The sequence below is a fragment of the Drosophila sechellia genome, chromosome 2R, assembly GCF_004382195.2.
Source record: "Drosophila sechellia strain sech25 chromosome 2R, ASM438219v1, whole genome shotgun sequence".
Lineage (NCBI taxonomy): Eukaryota > Metazoa > Arthropoda > Insecta > Diptera > Drosophilidae > Drosophila > Drosophila sechellia.
Window position 1 is genome coordinate 1059096 of NC_045950.1, and position 20779 is coordinate 1079874.

Genomic DNA, 20779 nt, shown 5'->3' on the forward strand with positions numbered 1-20779 from the left:
GATCACCTATTTTGTAATCAATTGAGTCATCTATTACATTAATTTCAAGCAATTCCCTCTCCTCTGTGCTTATTTCAGCATTGACAGCTTTCTCTAATTTATTTTTAGCCTTGTCACTAATCATTTGACTTTTACTACTACCTTGACTAACACTATCGCTAACTGTTTTACTATTGTTGTACATATTTGTTTCTTCTAACATTTTATCGCTTTTCTTGTTACATCGACTTTCAATTTTATCCACTGTAATCATTTTCAAGGTGTCCAGATTCAAGCATAAGTTGCATGCTTTCATAAAGTCTCTTCCCAATACTACATCATGACTCATAGACTCGTTTGCCACTATTATTAAATTAAAATGTATTTTATTCATATTTTTCATAATGTAACACAATATTTTTCCATATGTTTTCAAGTAACTTTTGTTTAATCCGTAAAATGAACTTAAAACTGGTACTCCAATAACATCTTTAGGTACTTTACTAATTTTTATGAACGAAATGGGGCTTCCCGTGTCTATGAGGCATGCTGTAATAAATTTTGATTTAGAATTGTTCATAAAATTAATTTCAAAATATCTTACGTAATTGTTTTCATCCACATTCTTGTTTTTCAGGCACTTTGCTGCAAAGTGCCCCATCTGACCACAGGCATAGCATGACCCTTTTTCGCGCTTTGGCTTCCTGCACTCTTTGGCCCAGTGTCCCTTCGAATTGCAATTGAAACAACGCAAGAGTGTGCTGCCATTATTGTTCACCGATGCCACCTTCTTGTCTGTTTCATCCATTTTCGGTAGTTTCACTTCCGCAAATGCCCGCTTTAAGTGCTGGATGTCTTCAAAGCATTGGATACGGGCTTGGTTACGTAGCATTTGATTTGGAATACCTTCAATGAGGAGCGCCACCAATTCTTCATCATCCATTTTTATTCCATGTGCAAGCATCACCTTATCGTCTACATAAGCAATAAAGCTTTCGCCAGCTGTCCATTTTCGTTCCTCAAATTTTCGCCTTGTTTCTAACTTTGACTTCCTCTCACCAAACATTGATATAAACTCTGCCGCCAACTGCTCTGTTGGTAGCAATACACGTTCTGGATCTGCATGCAACCACATGCATGCTTTTCCTTTTATCTTGCTGATGATCAACATCTTTATATATGGTTCATGTATTCCATAAACGCTGGCTATATTTTTCACTTGTAGGATCCATTTGCGTGCACATGTATCTCCCGAAAATTCATTCACTGCATCGGCTGCCATACGCAATAATAAATCCATATTTTGCCCAGCTTGTCCCACTGTATTTCGTTTATTCCCGTCAAATTCTTTGTTGCTTTTCTCACCGCTGCCATCTTCGTCGCCGTCTTCGTTGCCGCCAACTTCGTTTTCGTCGCTATTCCCGTCGCCGCTGTTTTTGTTGCGGGCGCCGTCTGCACTGTTGTTCTTGTAACTGCATACCCCGCTTCTGTCGTCATGTTTGCCGTTACTTTTGTTGTTGCGTGCAGTGCTCTTCTCATCGCCGTCTTCGTTGCTACCTCCAGCTTCGCCGTTACTTTCGTCCTCTTTATGCTCTCCGTCTTTTGCGTTATTTCTTTTTCCTTTTTGAACATTATTATTGCTGCTTCCGTAGAAATATTCTTCCTCGCTTTTTAATAATAATTTCAATTGATTTTGCTTTTCGTTTGTTAAATTATTCAAACGCAAAATCAATTCTCTTTTTGTTCCCGTGGTCGGTTCTCTTAATTCACTCAACCACCCTTTTAACTGCTCCGTCGATGCATTGCTTATATTCATTTTTTTTTTTTTCTTTTTGGCTCGTGATCGGCCCACTTCTGATATTGTAGGGGTACTATAAACCCTCTTATTTAAATAAAACAGTAATGCTGGATTTAGCCTCTTAACTTTATTCTGTACTTTGCATTTCCACTTCAGCAATCGACTGACTCCCTCTCCGTTACTGATCTGCCTCTCTGCTTGTTGCTACAGAGATGTTGCGAAACAGAGAGAATGCCACCCGAAAGCGAACCATGACTTAATGTTTATACACTTAATGTTTATATACTATGTTGCTATACTGTACTTATGTATGCGTACCTCTAGCCTACTACAATTCGACCATCCTGACATTTAAGATCACCTGATCTTGTCGAAATTTTCAACTTATACGTATTACATTGTTCTTATTCGCTATTTGCTTAAAATATATATATTTTTTTTTTCTTATCTTTAATTAAACAAATTTATTTTCTACTCCCTATCCAATGTTTAATATTTTGACTACTCCAGACACCTTGATATGGATTTCGCGCCAACTGAAAACCTTCAACATCTTTAATTAAAAACCTATCATTTTTCAATACCTTCTCTATTACATATGGACCCTTATGTTTAGGTATTAGCTTTCTAGCAACTCCTCCTGTACTATCGAAATTCTTAACCATAATGTAATCTCCTACTTTGTACTGCGTACTTTCTTTTTTCTTATTATTATATCTTTTTTCATTATACCTCTGTGCTTTTAATTGCGATTCCGATCCTTTTCTTCTAATTTCTTTCAGGTCTCTAATTTCACTAACATTATCTAACTCTTCTAATTTTTGTCTTAATTCATCAACAACTTTTCCCTTTTGTTCAATTCCAAACAACATCTTGCTGGGAGATTCCGCTACACTTCTTTGTTTGGTATTATTCAGAGAAAATTCTACGTCTTCAATAACTGCATCCCAATGCAATCCCTTTTCAATGTCTGTTAATTTAGCTATCATAGGCCCTACTATTCTATTGACTCTTTCTACCTGTCCATTGGCCTGGGGTGAACCTGTAGCTATCTTTATGTGTTTAATATTATACTCTTCCATACATTTTGCAAAATCTTCGAATGTAAAACAGGTCCCCCTATCTGATACTATAACTTTCGGCCTGCTATATGATCTAAAATAATCCTTTAAAGCTAGAATTACTTCCTTTGTGTTCGTTGTTTTTGTTGCGTATAACCTAACATATTTAGTAAATCCATCTATTATTACAAACAGATGTTTTTTTATTCTACCATTATCTACCGGTCCATAATGATCGATATGTATTATCTCAAACGGCACGTTTCCCTTTGGGATGCTATGCAGCATTCCCTCTTCTTTTCCCGACTTCGGTGAAAATGCCACACATCTCAAACAATTTCCTATATGCCTAACAACTTTTTCTTTCATATTCGAAAACCAATAAGTCTTAACAATAGCATCTATAACCTTATCTCTCCCTAAGTGACCTAATTCATTGTGATATTTATATAAAATTTTTTCTTCCATTTCTTCTGGTACACAAAACAACAATCTTCCACCATTTGCCTTCCTATAAAGTACACCATTTCTCATTTCAAAAATTTTATCTTCCGTTTTCTCTAACTTTTTCCTAATATCTTTCAACTTTTCATCTTTTGCTTGACAAATAATTAAATTATCTTCAAAGCTATTAGTTTCTATCACTAATATGTTCGTATTTCTGCTCAATGCATCCACATGCTGCATATGCTTTCCTGCTTTATGAACTAACTCAAAATCGTACTCTAATAGTTCTAATGCCCACCTTGCAATCCCAGGATTTAATTCCACTCTATTTAACGTTAGAGTTAATGCGTTGCAATCTGTAACAATTTTAAATCTCTTTCCCTGTACATAGATTCTAAATCTTCTTAATGCATACAGAATAGCCAATGTTTCAAGTTCAAAACTATGATATTTGGCCTCATCCTTTGTTGTGGCTTTCGAGTAATAAAATATAGGGTGCCATTTCATATCCTCTTTCTTTTGCAATAACACTGCACCAAAGCCTTGTGCACTTGCATCTGTATGTAACTCTATTTCATCCTTATAACAATATAACCCTAACTAACACTGGAGCTTCCACTAACTTTTTCTTAAGTGTCTCAAAACATTCTAACTCTTTTTCTTCAAACGAAAATTCTTTGTCTTTCTTCAATAAGTCATATAAAGGTTTTGCAATCGTTGAAAAACTCTTAATGAATCTTCTAAAATATGAACACAATCCTAAAAAGCTTCTGACATCATGCACCTTATCTGGTATTGGAAAATCTCTAATTGCTTCTATTCCCTTGTCATTGGCCTGTATTCCCTTACTTGTTATTAAAAATCCTAAATATTGTACACTCGATTGCAGAAACTCACATTTATCCATTCTCAGCTCTAATTTGTTCCTCGTCAACCTGTCAAAAACTTCCCTAAGTACTTCCATATGTTCCTTAATTCCTTTGCTAGCTATCATAATGTCATCCATATATACAATAACTTTATCCTGCCTAATCATATCCTCGAAAATTCTATTAATAAATCTCTGGAAGACCGCCGGTGCATTTTTCAGCCCCATTGGCATCCTTAAAAATTCAAACTGTCCTAAAGGCGTCATAAAAGATGTATATTTCATTGATTCCTTATTAACAAAAACATGAAAGTAGCCATGTTTAAGATCTAACTTCGAGAATATCGTTTTATTTACTAATCTATCCAACAGATCATCAATCAACGGTAAAGGATAATTATCTTTGACCATTGATTTGTTAAGTTTTCTGTAATCAACACATAATCTTAGGTCTCCTGTTTTCTTTTTCACTAACACTATCGGAGATGCATACTCTGAATCACTCGGTTTAATAATTCCGTTTTTTAGATACTCATCTAAGATAATCTGCAGCTTTTCTTTTTCAGTATATGCTAATCTTCTAGGAGAACAACTAAACGGTTTCGGGTCATTTAATCTTAATTGTATTTCACACCGAATCTCCGGTTCATTCGGTCTTTCTTTATTAACATAACAATTTTCTACCAACTCAATAAATTGACATTTCATATTATGATCCACCTGATCACCTATTTTGTAATCAATTGAGTCATCTATTACATTAATTTCAAGCAATTCCCTCTCCTCTGTGCTTATTTCAGCATTGACAGCTTTCTCTAATTTATTTTTAGCCTTGTCACTAATCATTTGACTTTTACTACTACCTTGACTAACACTATCGCTAACTGTTTTACTATTGTTGTACATATTTGTTTCTTCTAACATTTTATCGCTTTTCTTGTTACATCGACTTTCAATTTTATCCACTGTAATCATTTTCAAGGTGTCCAGATTCAAGCATAAGTTGCATGCTTTCATAAAGTCTCTTCCCAATACTACATCATGACTCATAGACTCGTTTGCCACTATTATTAAATTAAAATGTATTTTATTCATATTTTTCATAATGTAACACAATATTTTTCCATATGTTTTCAAGTAACTTTTGTTTAATCCGTAAAATGAACTTAAAACTGGTACTCCAATAACATCTTTAGGTACTTTACTAATTTTTATGAACGAAATGGGGCTTCCCGTGTCTATGAGGCATGCTGTAATAAATTTTGATTTAGAATTGTTCATAAAATTAATTTCAAAATATCTTACGTAATTGTTTTCATCCACATTCTTGTTTTTCAGGCACTTTGCTGCAAAGTGCCCCATCTGACCACAGGCATAGCATGACCCTTTTTCGCGCTTTGGCTTCCTGCACTCTTTGGCCCAGTGTCCCTTCGAATTGCAATTGAAACAACGCAAGAGTGTGCTGCCATTATTGTTCACCGATGCCACCTTCTTGTCTGTTTCATCCATTTTCGGTAGTTTCACTTCCGCAAATGCCCGCTTTAAGTGCTGGATGTCTTCAAAGCATTGGATACGGGCTTGGTTACGTAGCATTTGATTTGGAATACCTTCAATGAGGAGCGCCACCAATTCTTCATCATCCATTTTTATTCCATGTGCAAGCATCACCTTATCGTCTACATAAGCAATAAAGCTTTCGCCAGCTGTCCATTTTCGTTCCTCAAATTTTCGCCTTGTTTCTAACTTTGACTTCCTCTCACCAAACATTGATATAAACTCTGCCGCCAACTGCTCTGTTGGTAGCAATACACGTTCTGGATCTGCATGCAACCACATGCATGCTTTTCCTTTTATCTTGCTGATGATCAACATCTTTATATATGGTTCATGTATTCCATAAACGCTGGCTATATTTTTCACTTGTAGGATCCATTTGCGTGCACATGTATCTCCCGAAAATTCATTCACTGCATCGGCTGCCATACGCAATAATAAATCCATATTTTGCCCAGCTTGTCCCACTGTATTTCGTTTATTCCCGTCAAATTCTTTGTTGCTTTTCTCACCGCTGCCATCTTCGTCGCCGTCTTCGTTGCCGCCAACTTCGTTTTCGTCGCTATTCCCGTCGCCGCTGTTTTTGTTGCGGGCGCCGTCTGCACTGTTGTTCTTGTAACTGCATACCCCGCTTCTGTCGTCATGTTTGCCGTTACTTTTGTTGTTGCGTGCAGTGCTCTTCTCATCGCCGTCTTCGTTGCTACCTCCAGCTTCGCCGTTACTTTCGTCCTCTTTATGCTCTCCGTCTTTTGCGTTATTTCTTTTTCCTTTTTGAACATTATTATTGCTGCTTCCGGAGAAATATTCTTCCTCGCTTTTTAATAATAATTTCAATTGATTTTGCTTTTCGTTTGTTAAATTATTCAAACGCAAAATCAATTCTCTTTTTGTTCCCGTGATCGGTTCTCTTAATTCACTCAACCACCCTTTTAACTGCTCCGTCGATGCATTGCTTATATTCATTTTTTTTTTTCTTTTTGGCTCGTGATCGGCCCACTTCTGATATTGTAGGGGTACTATAAACCCTCTTATTTAAATAAAACAGTAATGCTGGATTTAGCCTCTTAACTTTATTCTGTACTTTGCATTTCCACTTCAGCAATCGACTGACTCCCTCTCCGTTACTGATCTGCCTCTCTGCTTGTTGCTACAGAGATGTTGCGAAACAGAGAGAATGCCACCCGAAAGCGAACCATGACTTAATGTTTATACACTTAATGTTTATATACTATGTTGCTATACTGTACTTATGTATGCGTACCTCTAGCCTACTACAATTCGACCATCCTGACATTTAAGATCACCTGATCTTGTCGAAATTTTCAACTTATACGTATTACATTGTTCTTATTCGCTATTTGCTTAAAATATATATATTTTTTTTTCTTATCTTTAATTAAACAAATTTATTTTCTACTCCCTATCCAATGTTTAATATTTTGACTACTCCAGACACCTTGATATGGATTTCGCGCCAACTGAAAACCTTCAACATCTTTAATTAAAAACCTATCATTTTTCAATACCTTCTCTATTACATATGGACCCTTATGTTTAGGTATTAGCTTTCTAGCAACTCCTCCTGTACTATCGAAATTCTTAACCATAATGTAATCTCCTACTTTGTACTGCGTACTTTCTTTTTTCTTATTATTATATCTTTTTTCATTATACCTCTGTGCTTTTAATTGCGATTCCGATCCTTTTCTTCTAATTTCTTTCAGGTCTCTAATTTCACTAACATTATCTAACTCTTCTAATTTTTGTCTTAATTCATCAACAACTTTTCCCTTTTGTTCAATTCCAAACAACATCTTGCTGGGAGATTCCGCTACACTTCTTTGTTTGGTATTATTCAGAGAAAATTCTACGTCTTCAATAACTGCATCCCAATGCAATCCCTTTTCAATGTCTGTTAATTTAGCTATCATAGGCCCTACTATTCTATTGACTCTTTCTACCTGTCCATTGGCCTGGGGTGAACCTGTCACTATCTTTATGTGTTTAATATTATACTCTTCCATACATTTTGCAAAATCTTCGGATGTAAAACAGGTCCCCCTAATTGATACTATAACTTTCGGCCTGCTATATGATCTAAAATAATCCTTTAAAGCTAGAATTACTTCCTTTGTGTTCGTTGTTTTTGTTGCGTATAACCTAACATATTTAGTAAATCCATCTATTATTACAAACAGATGTTTTTTTATTCTACCATTATCTACCGGTCCATAATGATCGATATGTATTATCTCAAACGGCACGTTTCCCTTTGGGATGCTATGCAGCATTCCCTCTTCTTTTCCCGACTTCGGTGAAAATGCCACACATCTCAAACAATTTCCTATATGCCTAACAACTTTTTCTTTCATATTCGAAAACCAATAAGTCTTAACAATAGCATCTATAACCTTATCTCTCCCTAAGTGACCTAATTCATTGTGATATTTATATAAAATTTTTTCTTCCATTTCTTCTGGTACACAAAACAACAATCTTCCACCATTTGCCTTCCTATAAAGTACACCATTTCTCATTTCAAAAATTTTATCTTCCGTTTTCTCTAACTTTTTCCTAATATCTTTCAACTTTTCATCTTTTGCTTGACAAATAATTAAATTATCTTCAAAGCTATTAGTTTCTATCACTAATATGTTCGTATTTCTGCTCAATGCATCCACATGCTGCATATGCTTTCCTGCTTTATGAACTAACTCAAAATCGTACTCTAATAGTTCTAATGCCCACCTTGCAATCCCAGGATTTAATTCCACTCTATTTAACGTTAGAGTTAATGCGTTGCAATCTGTAACAATTTTAAATCTCTTTCCCTGTACATAGATTCTAAATCTTCTTAATGCATACAGAATAGCCAATGTTTCAAGTTCAAAACTATGATATTTGGCCTCATCCTTTGTTGTGGCTTTCGAGTAATAAAATATAGGGTGCCATTTCATATCCTCTTTCTTTTGCAATAACACTGCACCAAAGCCTTGTGCACTTGCATCTGTATGTAACTCTATTTCATCCTTATAACAATATAACCCTAACTAACACTGGAGCTTCCACTAACTTTTTCTTAAGTGTCTCAAAACATTCTAACTCTTTTTCTTCAAACGAAAATTCTTTGTCTTTCTTCAATAAGTCATATAAAGGTTTTGCAATCGTTGAAAAACTCTTAATGAATCTTCTAAAATATGAACACAATCCTAAAAAGCTTCTGACATCATGCACCTTATCTGGTATTGGAAAATCTCTAATTGCTTCTATTCCCTTGTCATTGGCCTGTATTCCCTTACTTGTTATTAAAAATCCTAAATATTGTACACTCGATTGCAGAAACTCACATTTATCCATTCTCAGCTCTAATTTGTTCCTCGTCAACCTGTCAAAAACTTCCCTAAGTACTTCCATATGTTCCTTAATTCCTTTGCTAGCTATCATAATGTCATCCATATATACAATAACTTTATCCTGCCTAATCATATCCTCGAAAATTCTATTAATAAATCTCTGGAAGACCGCCGGTGCATTTTTCAGCCCCATTGGCATCCTTAAAAATTCAAACTGTCCTAAAGGCGTCATAAAAGATGTATATTTCATTGATTCCTTATTAACAAAAACATGAAAGTAGCCATGTTTAAGATCTAACTTCGAGAATATCGTTTTATTTACTAATCTATCCAACAGATCATCAATCAACGGTAAAGGATAATTATCTTTGACCATTGATTTGTTAAGTTTTCTGTAATCAACACATAATCTTAGGTCTCCTGTTTTCTTTTTCACTAACACTATCGGAGATGCATACTCTGAATCACTCGGTTTAATAATTCCGTTTTTTAGATACTCATCTAAGATAATCTGCAGCTTTTCTTTTTCAGTATATGCTAATCTTCTAGGAGAACAACTAAACGGTTTCGGGTCATTTAATCTTAATTGTATTTCACACCGAATCTCCGGTTCATTCGGTCTTTCTTTATTAACATAACAATTTTCTACCAACTCAATAAATTGACATTTCATATTATGATCCACCTGATCACCTATTTTGTAATCAATTGAGTCATCTATTACATTAATTTCAAGCAATTCCCTCTCCTCTGTGCTTATTTCAGCATTGACAGCTTTCTCTAATTTATTTTTAGCCTTGTCACTAATCATTTGACTTTTACTACTACCTTGACTAACACTATCGCTAACTGTTTTACTATTGTTGTACATATTTGTTTCTTCTAACATTTTATCGCTTTTCTTGTTACATCGACTTTCAATTTTATCCACTGTAATCATTTTCAAGGTGTCCAGATTCAAGCATAAGTTGCATGCTTTCATAAAGTCTCTTCCCAATACTACATCATGACTCATAGACTCGTTTGCCACTATTATTAAATTAAAATGTATTTTATTCATATTTTTCATAATGTAACACAATATTTTTCCATATGTTTTCAAGTAACTTTTGTTTAATCCGTAAAATGAACTTAAAACTGGTACTCCAATAACATCTTTAGGTACTTTACTAATTTTTATGAACGAAATGGGGCTTCCCGTGTCTATGAGGCATGCTGTAATAAATTTTGATTTAGAATTGTTCATAAAATTAATTTCAAAATATCTTACGTAATTGTTTTCATCCACATTCTTGTTTTTCAGGCACTTTGCTGCAAAGTGCCCCATCTGACCACAGGCATAGCATGACCCTTTTTCGCGCTTTGGCTTCCTGCACTCTTTGGCCCAGTGTCCCTTCGAATTGCAATTGAAACAACGCAAGAGTGTGCTGCCATTATTGTTCACCGATGCCACCTTCTTGTCTGTTTCATCCATTTTCGGTAGTTTCACTTCCGCAAATGCCCGCTTTAAGTGCTGGATGTCTTCAAAGCATTGGATACGGGCTTGGTTACGTAGCATTTGATTTGGAATACCTTCAATGAGGAGCGCCACCAATTCTTCATCATCCATTTTTATTCCATGTGCAAGCATCACCTTATCGTCTACATAAGCAATAAAGCTTTCGCCAGCTGTCCATTTTCGTTCCTCAAATTTTCGCCTTGTTTCTAACTTTGACTTCCTCTCACCAAACATTGATATAAACTCTGCCGCCAACTGCTCTGTTGGTAGCAATACACGTTCTGGATCTGCATGCAACCACATGCATGCTTTTCCTTTTATCTTGCTGATGATCAACATCTTTATATATGGTTCATGTATTCCATAAACGCTGGCTATATTTTTCACTTGTAGGATCCATTTGCGTGCACATGTATCTCCCGAAAATTCATTCACTGCATCGGCTGCCATACGCAATAATAAATCCATATTTTGCCCAGCTTGTCCCACTGTATTTCGTTTATTCCCGTCAAATTCTTTGTTGCTTTTCTCACCGCTGCCATCTTCGTCGCCGTCTTCGTTGCCGCCAACTTCGTTTTCGTCGCTATTCCCGTCGCCGCTGTTTTTGTTGCGGGCGCCGTCTGCACTGTTGTTCTTGTAACTGCATACCCCGCTTCTGTCGTCATGTTTGCCGTTACTTTTGTTGTTGCGTGCAGTGCTCTTCTCATCGCCGTCTTCGTTGCTACCTCCAGCTTCGCCGTTACTTTCGTCCTCTTTATGCTCTCCGTCTTTTGCGTTATTTCTTTTTCCTTTTTGAACATTATTATTGCTGCTTCCGTAGAAATATTCTTCCTCGCTTTTTAATAATAATTTCAATTGATTTTGCTTTTCGTTTGTTAAATTATTCAAACGCAAAATCAATTCTCTTTTTGTTCCCGTGGTCGGTTCTCTTAATTCACTCAACCACCCTTTTAACTGCTCCGTCGATGCATTGCTTATATTCATTTTTTTTTTTTCTTTTTGGCTCGTGATCGGCCCACTTCTGATATTGTAGGGGTACTATAAACCCTCTTATTTAAATAAAACAGTAATGCTGGATTTAGCCTCTTAACTTTATTCTGTACTTTGCATTTCCACTTCAGCAATCGACTGACTCCCTCTCCGTTACTGATCTGCCTCTCTGCTTGTTGCTACAGAGATGTTGCGAAACAGAGAGAATGCCACCCGAAAGCGAACCATGACTTAATGTTTATACACTTAATGTTTATATACTATGTTGCTATACTGTACTTATGTATGCGTACCTCTAGCCTACTACAAAGTGCAAGTAAAACAAAGGAAACAAACGAAATCAAGTTCAAATTGCTTCACAGGCGACCGTATATGTGTACATCAAACGCTGATAAGGCACCGGGATCGCTTGTGCGGGACAATTTACAACAATTATACCAACAAGTTACTGTGTGTGATGACCGTATATGTGTACATCAATCGCTGATAAGGCACCGGGATCATCCATACACCCTAACTCATAAAAATGGTAAATTAATCAACAACAAAAAAAATTAAAAGAGGAAAATTTTTTTTCTGACATGTTAAACTACTGTGTATGGTTACCATTTAAAGTTTGCAGGATGCTGACAGCCACAGTGGTAGCAAGTGCACAGCTCGATGCGTGGCCTAGTACACTCCTTGGCTGGGTGTTCGCCGGCACATTTCACACAAATGTGGGCCTTACGGCAGTATTTGGCTGTGTGGCCAAACTACTGACAACGATGGCATTGGACAATAGCGTTACGCTTGCGAAGAGGCTCAATGAGTACTTTCATATGGCATAGCATAGCAGCAATGTTCAGAAAGAACATGTTGACTGGCGACGCTTTTGAGGTACCTGGTTCGTTTCGCCTAAGCGGTGTATGTATATCAAGCACCTTGTGCCCGATCATTTCCAGCTCTTCCTTGATTTGGTGATGTAGCATACTGTGGTGCAGGCCTTTCACGCATACCCTGTAAGGCCTGTCCTCTTTTAGCTGGTAGCAGTGGAACTCATACTGTTCGCTCTCGAGCCAGTTCACTATGGTGCAAAATGTATTAGCGTAAGCCGCGTAAAGCCTTAGGACACCGCTCACTGACGCCCTAGCCTCAACCTTTTCTAGGTCCACTATATTTTCGATGCTCTGCATCATGAGGCATACGTCGTCCACTCCCTCCATTACTACAGGAAGTAGTTTGAACTGCGCCTTGTTGAGTGAGCTAGTTTTACCAACGGAGGCTGCATCCCGCTTAGCGGCAGCAATAGCAGCTTCATGACTGGTACTGGGGTGGTCGTACTGATCGCCGATGTCATTGCCTACTTGTTTGTCGGCTGTGAGATGCGCAAGTAAACCAAATCGGTTTGAGTTGCCGCCATATCTAGGTTCTGTAGACGAAGGGTTTTCCCCTTGTTTGCCGATGCTTGATTTGGATTTTTTCCTTTCAGTCTCCGGAGAAACACGAGACACGAGACTTTCGCTTTATTTTTTGAAAGCGCTGCGTGGCAGCACATTGGGGGCTCGAGAGAACTTACTTGTTCGTTATCTCGTCGACCCTGTCATCAAGCATCTCGACTCGGCATTTCGATCCTTGCGCTTTTCTCCACCTTCCATTTATATAGTGTTACCGTATGTTGAAAATCCTTGTGTATCTAGTATTTTTTCCTTATCGATATCACTATCGATAGATAGCAGTAGCCCCTTCCCGATTATCCAGCCTCCTTCAAATATTCCGGAAATTTCTGCGGCTTCAGCTTCACCTTTCTTTTGATCTTCTTCTTTCAAATGCAACCCTGATGCTCGCTTGTTTGATCATCTTCCTTAGCATTCACTCTGCGGTTCTTCTTCTCCTTTCAAATGCAACCCTGATGCTCGCTTGTTTGATCATCTTCCTTAGAACTTGTAACGTGTAACGAATTAAAACTATGGAAGACTAGAGTACCTGTACTTGCGGGTGCGCGCTTTAGAGGCTGGCTCTAGCTCATGGCGTTGGGTGTGGTGGTCTTGCTTGTGCAGATATCTTTTCGTTACAGGCAATAATGAATAAGACCAAGAAATGAGCGTGCTTACGACAACAACAAAATGAAGGAGCTAGTATACAAAATCGAAGGAAGAAAATTAATACTTTCGGAAGCGGACAGTTCTAGAATGGGAGGAAAGTTTGAGAATTTTGTCGCCTGCGAAGCACAGGTGGAATCGTGTTCGCGTATTGCCCTACCCTACCTAAGACCACTTTCCTTAAGAGCATAGCTCTAGTGGCCCGAGTCAGTATTTAGGTTTTTAGAAATTCATATTTTCAATATTAATCGTTCTTAATAATTAATAACAATATTTATATATAAAAGATAAGTACATACTAAAGGAAACAAGTACATATGAAAATACAAACTACAAACTCAAAAGAATCTAAAGCAATGTTTTTCTTAGTTGCGAGATCAGAAAAAGAAGGTTTAAGTCAATATTCGAGACCGTTACAATTAAAGAGTTAGAGTTATTACCGGCTAAATATATTTAAGGGAAGGAACCAAGCATTCATTTAAATCTTCCATAATTTTTAGAGTTCTCTCTATAATCTTGTTCCAATAATTATTATGTTTTTTGGGTTTTATCGTTATAAAGAATCCTTAACGCGAAAAAAAATTAATTTTGTTTGAGAGTGAGCCGCGAGTAAATTCGGTTAGATTTTCTCCTTTCTTTTTTTTTCTTTATATTTCAAACGGCCGCTCTCGCCACTCCATTAGTATTTATTGTTTATTAGCAGTGTGTATAAAATATATGATACTTGGCATGCCATAAAAAAATGATGACCTCCAGTAAAATTTTATCGGTGTACTACCGAATATTTCCAATAAGAAAGTAAAGTTTTATAAATGAAACGCACTGAACTTTTCACTCCTCGGCGAAAGATCGATCTCCCGGCGCAGATGAGCAGAAACGAAAGGGTGGCATTTTCCGCAACCACTACGAGAAGGTATAATTTTGGATCACACGACTGCGAACTAACTCTCATGAATTCTTACTCGAAAATTCAAAGGAGCACTCTCAGAAAATGAACTCTTCTAAAGAAATGACTAGCTTAGGTTAGCTTACCTACTATATAAAAATTTTAAGTACGAACGGGAATTCAATTCAAATGCAGAAAAATTACCAAACGGCATGACTGAGTCTCCTACTCGAGTACATATTCTTATAGCTTATTGTTAAACTTAAATTACAAAAATATAAAATTTAACATCTTTCTCTCTCTACGCTCAAGATGGCGGTTCGGGAATTAATACATCCAAGTACAGGTTAGCTCAGATATTTAGCGTTTTCCCGCATAAATTCAGAATTTAGATCAACATAAACTCACTATAGTTTTTAATTTTCTTTATGTCCATTTTGGACTATCAATCGCGCTATAAATGTAACTTCCATTTGGGCACTGTATATTCTGGGATAAATCCCGCTAAATTTTTCGCCTATTTTAACCTCACTTTCGAATTTGTTGCCTTTTGGCCATTTATTTAAACAATCCTCCTAGGGTCCCGGTTTAGGGCGGTTGCGGTCCTGCTACTGCGGCTGGTCCTTCGCTCCTCCTCGCTGGGAAGGCGCTCCACTTCACGGCCTGGCGTAGTTATCGTCTCTCCTTCTGCCCGCCGATGGCGGCCCCGTAGAACTGTGGAACCAGGGCAGTTATGCGGATCCATAAAAGATGCCAAGCGAAGACCCTCCTGCCTTCAATTTCAGCTGTGATTATATTTCCCGCATCAAGCCACAGTTCACCGTTTTCTGAAGCTTACTAACCTGTGATTGACCCAGTCGAAACTAGGGTCTGGCGACAAAGCGGCAGTGAGATGGCTGCGCCAAACGACGGGGAAACACACGTCGGCGTGTGTCGCACCACTATTGTCGAAGAAACGCAGTACTCCAATATTTCCCGCGACAAGAAAACACGTTGCCCGCAAGTTACAACTTTTCAACACGCACTTTCGCAACTTGACTCGTCGACTGTTCTAATTGAAAAGAAAGCAAGCCGGAAACATTAGCCGAGGCGTAGGCCATCGGCGGAAATCACGATCAGCTGAACCACACTTTTTTCCCGATAACCGAATTATCCCAAACTTATCGGGTGCGGCTTATAAGGGTTGCATCCAGTCTGGTAAATTCTAGCTACTTCTTACTGCATCTAGTATGACCTTACATTGGTGTGTCACAGCTGACCGCCAACCCCCTATCGATTATTCATCGGGATTTTTATGACATACTGCTTCAGTCGCCTCTACAAACTCACTCTGCGGTTCGTCCTGCAGTTGTTGTCTCGAAAGCTGGGCCTTCCTATACGAAATTTTGAAATTGTACTGTTTCAGCTCCATCGCCCACCTTGCGATTCTGCCGGACGGGCTCTCGATGCTATTCATCCATTTCAGAGCCATGTGGTCCGTTATCACCTTGAAGTGGTAGCCCTTCAGGTACGGTCTCAATGTCCTGACGGCCCATACTATTGCTAAGCATTATTTTTCCGTTGCAGAGTAGTTCCTCTATGCTGCCTTCAGCGTTGTGAAGTCGGGGCATGCCAGGATTGGGTCGGCGACCAGCCTGGATTTGACGACCTCGAATGCATCTTGGAGACTTCAGCTGCGCTATTGCCGCTACCTTCTCCGGATCCGTCTCAATACCTTGATCTGTCACGCGGTTAGCCAAGTATTGTAGCTCCTTCCCATAGAACTTGCACTTATCCGCAATAACTTTCAGTTCGCCGCCCGTAGCCTCCTTCTTTTAAGTTGCGCATGTGCTCCTGCAGCGTCCGCCCGATCGTCCTGATATGCGAAGGCGTGCGGCATCACTTCGGGCCCTATAACTTGGTGCAATGCTCGTTAAAACGTTGCCGACTCCGAGTGCAGTCCAAATGGCATCACTTTCCATTGAAACAGGCCCTTTACTGGCACCGTAAATGCCGTATACTGCCGGCTCCCTGCTTCCAACGGAATCTTCCAGTATCCGTCCTTCAAGTCTTATGTACTTTATGTACTTTGCCTCCCTTAAGTGGTCCAGGATGTAGTTTACCATCGGCATCGGGAAAGCGTCCTTCAAGGACCTTTCGTTTATCTGCCGGAAATCCACACACAACCTCCATTGTCCATTGTTATTTTCCACCATCACTATTTGTGAGCTGTATGGGCCTTATTATAGCAGCATTTGACCACTGTTTTAGAAAGGGCGACTTACGCTTAATAATACACTGCAAAGATCAATTAACCAACATCCAAGTCATGTTCTGTTTGGATAGATAGATTAAAAAAAAAGATTTGAAGAGATAAATAAGAAGAGTGAAGAAAATAAGAGAACAACTAAAAAAAAACAAAATTAAACATCAATAATTTACAAGAATACAACTAGTTACGAACAGACTAAAAGAAAAGATCCCCTATAAATAAAAAAAGAAGATCAAGATCAAGAATTTTGAATTTGAATTTGATAAAGGCGTATCTAAAAAATTAAACCCTAAGTTTAAAGGACCACATAGAATAACAGGCAGGTAGTAACAATGCTCAAAAAGCAAGTCCAAGATGGAGAGCAGAACCGAAGTTCAAGCTTGGAGTTGCTGAACGAATTTCAGAGCTTGTGCATGATATCTGTAGAGCAATTAGCAGGCAAGCTTGACGTAGAGTTGTCGCATTTTCCACATTTGAAGCAAATTGTTGAAAAGTGTTGACAGAAGAGTACAGCTGAAAAGAAACGTTAATCGGTAGAAGCTAACTCCAAAAATATACCAAATTTGTTACGCAGACAGGAAAATACGAAGTTTTTTAATTCCAAAAAGAGTGCTGGTGGTGCCTCAACAGAATGGGTTCCGAATTTACTGTCCAAGTGTCCTTTCTTACAGAAAAAGGGAGAGTCGATTTTCTCCGGTCCAGCTCTTCCTTGATTTGGTGATGTAGCATACTGTGGTGCAGGCCTTTCACGCATACCCTGTAAGGCCTGTCCTCTTTTAGCTGGTAGCAGTGGAACTCATACTGTTCGCTCTCGAGCCAGTTCACTATGGTGCAAAATGTATTAGCGTAAGCCGCGTAAAGCCTTAGGACACCGCTCACTGACGCCCTAGCCTCAACCTTTTCTAGGTCCACTATATTTTCGATGCTCTGCATCATGAGGCATACGTCGTCCACTCCCTCCATTACTACAGGAAGTAGTTTGAACTGCGCCTTGTTGAGTGAGCTAGTTTTACCAACGGAGGCTGCATCCCGCTTAGCGGCAGCAATAGCAGCTTCATGACTGGTACTGGGGTGGTCGTACTGATCGCCGATGTCATTGCCTACTTGTTTGTCGGCTGTGAGATGCGCAAGTAAACCAAATCGGTTTGAGTTGCCGCCATATCTAGGTTCTGTAGACGAAGGGTTTTCCCCTTGTTTGCCGATGCTTGATTTGGATTTTTTCCTTTCAGTCTCCGGAGAAACACGAGACACGAGACTTTCGCTTTATTTTTTGAAAGCGCTGCGTGGCAGCACATTGGGGGCTCGAGAGAACTTACTTGTTCGTTATCTCGTCGACCCTGTCATCAAGCATCTCGACTCGGCATTTCGATCCTTGCGCTTTTCTCCACCTTCCATTTATATAGTGTTACCGTATGTTGAAAATCCTTGTGTATCTAGTATTTTTTCCTTATCGATATCACTATCGATAGATAGCAGTAGCCCCTTCCCGATTATCCAGCCTCCTTCAAATATTCCGGAAATTTCTGCGGCTTCAGCTTCACCTTTCTTTTGATCTTCTTCTTTCAAATGCAACCCTGATGCTCGCTTGTTTGATCATCTTCCTTAGCATTCACTCTGCGGTTCTTCTTCTCCTTTCAAATGCAACCCTGATGCTCGCTTGTTTGATCATCTTCCTTAGAACTTGTAACGTGTAACGAATTAAAACTATGGAAGACTAGAGTACCTGTACTTGCGGGTGCGCGCTTTAGAGGCTGGCTCTAGCTCATGGCGTTGGGTGTGGTGGTCTTGCTTGTGCAGATATCTTTTCGTTACAGGCAATAATGAATAAGACCAAGAAATGAGCGTGCTTACGACAACAACAAAATGAAGGAGCTAGTATACAAAATCGAAGGAAGAAAATTAATACTTTCGGAAGCGGACAGTTCTAGAATGGGAGGAAAGTTTGAGAATTTTGTCGCCTGCGAAGCACAGGTGGAATCGTGTTCGCGTATTGCCCTACCCTACCTAAGACCACTTTCCTTAAGAGCATAGCTCTAGTGGCCCGAGTCAGTATTTAGGTTTTTAGAAATTCATATTTTCAATATTAATCGTTCTTAATAATTAATAACAATATTTATATATAAAAGAAAAGTACATACTAAAGGAAACAAGTACATATGAAAATACAAACTACAAACTCAAAAGAATCTAAAGCAATGTTTTTCTTAGTTGCGAGATCAGAAAAAGAAGGTTTAAGTCAATATTCGAGACCGTTACAATTAAAGAGTTAGAGTTATTACCGGCTAAATATATTTAAGGGAAGGAACCAAGCATTCATTTAAATCTTCCATAATTTTTAGAGTTCTCTCTATAATCTTGTTCCAATAATTATTATGTTTTTTGGGTTTTATCGTTATAAAGAATCCTTAACGCGAAAAAAAATTAATTTTGTTTGAGAGTGAGCCGCGAGTAAATTCGGTTAGATTTTCTCCTTTCTTTTTTTTTCTTTATATTTCAAACGGCCGCTCTCGCCACTCCATTAGTATTTATTGTTTATTAGCAGTGTGTATAAAATATATGATACTTGGCATGCCATAAAAAAATGATGACCTCCAGTAAAATTTTATCGGTGTACTACCGAATATTTCCAATAAGAAAGTAAAGTTTTATAAATGAAACGCACTGAACTTTTCACTCCTCGGCGAAAGATCGATCTCCCGGCGCAGATGAGCAGAAACGAAAGGGTGGCATTTTCCGCAACCACTACGAGAAGGTATAATTTTGGATCACACGACTGCGAACTAACTCTCATGAATTCTTACTCGAAAATTCAAAGGAGCACTCTCAGAAAATGAACTCTTCTAAAGAAATGACTAGCTTAGGTTAGCTTACCTACTATATAAAAATTTTAAGTACGAACGGGAATTCAATTCAAATGCAGAAAAATTACCAAACGGCATGACTGAGTCTCCTACTCGAGTACATATTCTTATAGCTTATTGTTAAACTTAAATTACAAAAATATAAAATTTAACATCTTTCTCTCTCTACGCTCAAGATGGCGGTTCGGGAATTAATACATCCAAGTACAGGTTAGCTCAGATATTTAGCGAAAAATTACCAAACGGCATGACTGAGTCTCCTACTCGAGTACATATTCTTATAGCTTATTGTTAAACTTAAATTACAAAAATATAAAATTTAACATCTTTCTCTCTCTACGCTCAAGATGGCGGTTCGGGAATTAATACATCCAAGTACAGGTTAGCTCAGATATTTAGCGTTTTCCCGCATAAATTCAGAATTTAGATCAACATAAACTCACTATAGTTTTTAATTTTCTTTATGTCCATTTTGGACTATCAATCGCGCTATAAATGTAACTTCCATTTGGGCACTGTATATTCTGGGATAAATCCCGCTAAATTTTTCGCCTATTTTAACCTCACTTTCGAATTTGTTGCCTTTTGGCCATTTATTTAAACAATCCTCCTAGGGTCCCGGTTTAGGGCGGTTGCGGTCCTGCTACTGCGGCTGGTCCTTCGCTCCTCCTCGCTGGGAAGGCGCTCCACTTCACGGCCTGGCGTAGTTATCGTCTCTCCTTCTGCCCGCCGATGGCGGCCCCGTAGAACTGTGGAACCAGGGCAGTTATGCGGATCCATAAAAGATGCCAAGCGAAGACCCTCCTGCCTTCAATTTCAGCTGTGATTATATTTCCCGCATCAAGCCACAGTTCACCGTTTTCTGAAGCTTACTAACCTGTGATTGACCCAGTCGAAACTAGGGTCTGGCGACAAAGCGGCAGTGAGATGGCTGCGCCAAACGACGGGGAAACACACGTCGGCGTGTGTCGCACCACTATTGTCGAAGAAACGCAGTACTCCAATATTTCCCGCGACAAGAAAACACGTTGCCCGCAAGTTACAACTTTTCAACACGCACTTTCGCAACTTGACTCGTCGACTGTTCTAATTGAAAAGAAAGCAAGCCGGAAACATTAGCCGAGGCGTAGGCCATCGGCGGAAATCACGATCAGC

At 38.5% G+C, this 20779-nt stretch overlaps 3 protein-coding genes across 3 annotated transcripts; all 3 read right to left on the reverse strand.

The window, feature by feature from the left end:
* Positions 1 to 380: 380 nt before the first annotated feature.
* LOC116800424 lies at positions 381 to 1989 on the reverse strand. Its single transcript, XM_032715288.1, has 2 exons — positions 584 to 1989; positions 381 to 528 (listed from the first exon to the last, which is right to left on the reverse strand). The coding sequence occupies exons 1-2, from the start codon at positions 1793 to 1795 to the stop codon at positions 517 to 519; spliced, it is 1224 nt and encodes a 407-aa protein (XP_032571179.1). The 5' UTR covers positions 1796 to 1989; the 3' UTR covers positions 381 to 516.
* A 3266-nt stretch (positions 1990 to 5255) lies between these two features.
* On the reverse strand, positions 5256 to 6862 carry LOC116800425. The gene is made up of 2 exons (XM_032715289.1): positions 5459 to 6862; positions 5256 to 5403 (listed from the first exon to the last, which is right to left on the reverse strand). The coding sequence occupies exons 1-2, from the start codon at positions 6668 to 6670 to the stop codon at positions 5392 to 5394; spliced, it is 1224 nt and encodes a 407-aa protein (XP_032571180.1). The 5' UTR covers positions 6671 to 6862; the 3' UTR covers positions 5256 to 5391.
* Positions 6863 to 10127: 3265 nt separating this feature from the next.
* Positions 10128 to 11734, reverse strand: LOC116800423. The gene is made up of 2 exons (XM_032715287.1): positions 10331 to 11734; positions 10128 to 10275 (listed from the first exon to the last, which is right to left on the reverse strand). Exons 1-2 carry the CDS (start codon positions 11540 to 11542, stop codon positions 10264 to 10266), a joined length of 1224 nt encoding a protein of 407 aa, XP_032571178.1. The 5' UTR covers positions 11543 to 11734; the 3' UTR covers positions 10128 to 10263.
* Positions 11735 to 20779: the final 9045 nt, after the last annotated feature.

Excerpts from the sequence above, each read along its gene's own strand:
- LOC116800424 (XM_032715288.1), bottom strand. The coding sequence starts at position 1,795 with ATGAATATAAGCAATGCATCGACGGAGCAGTTAAAAGGGTGGTTGAGT.
- LOC116800425 (XM_032715289.1), bottom strand. The coding sequence starts at position 6,670 with ATGAATATAAGCAATGCATCGACGGAGCAGTTAAAAGGGTGGTTGAGT.
- LOC116800423 (XM_032715287.1), bottom strand. The coding sequence starts at position 11,542 with ATGAATATAAGCAATGCATCGACGGAGCAGTTAAAAGGGTGGTTGAGT.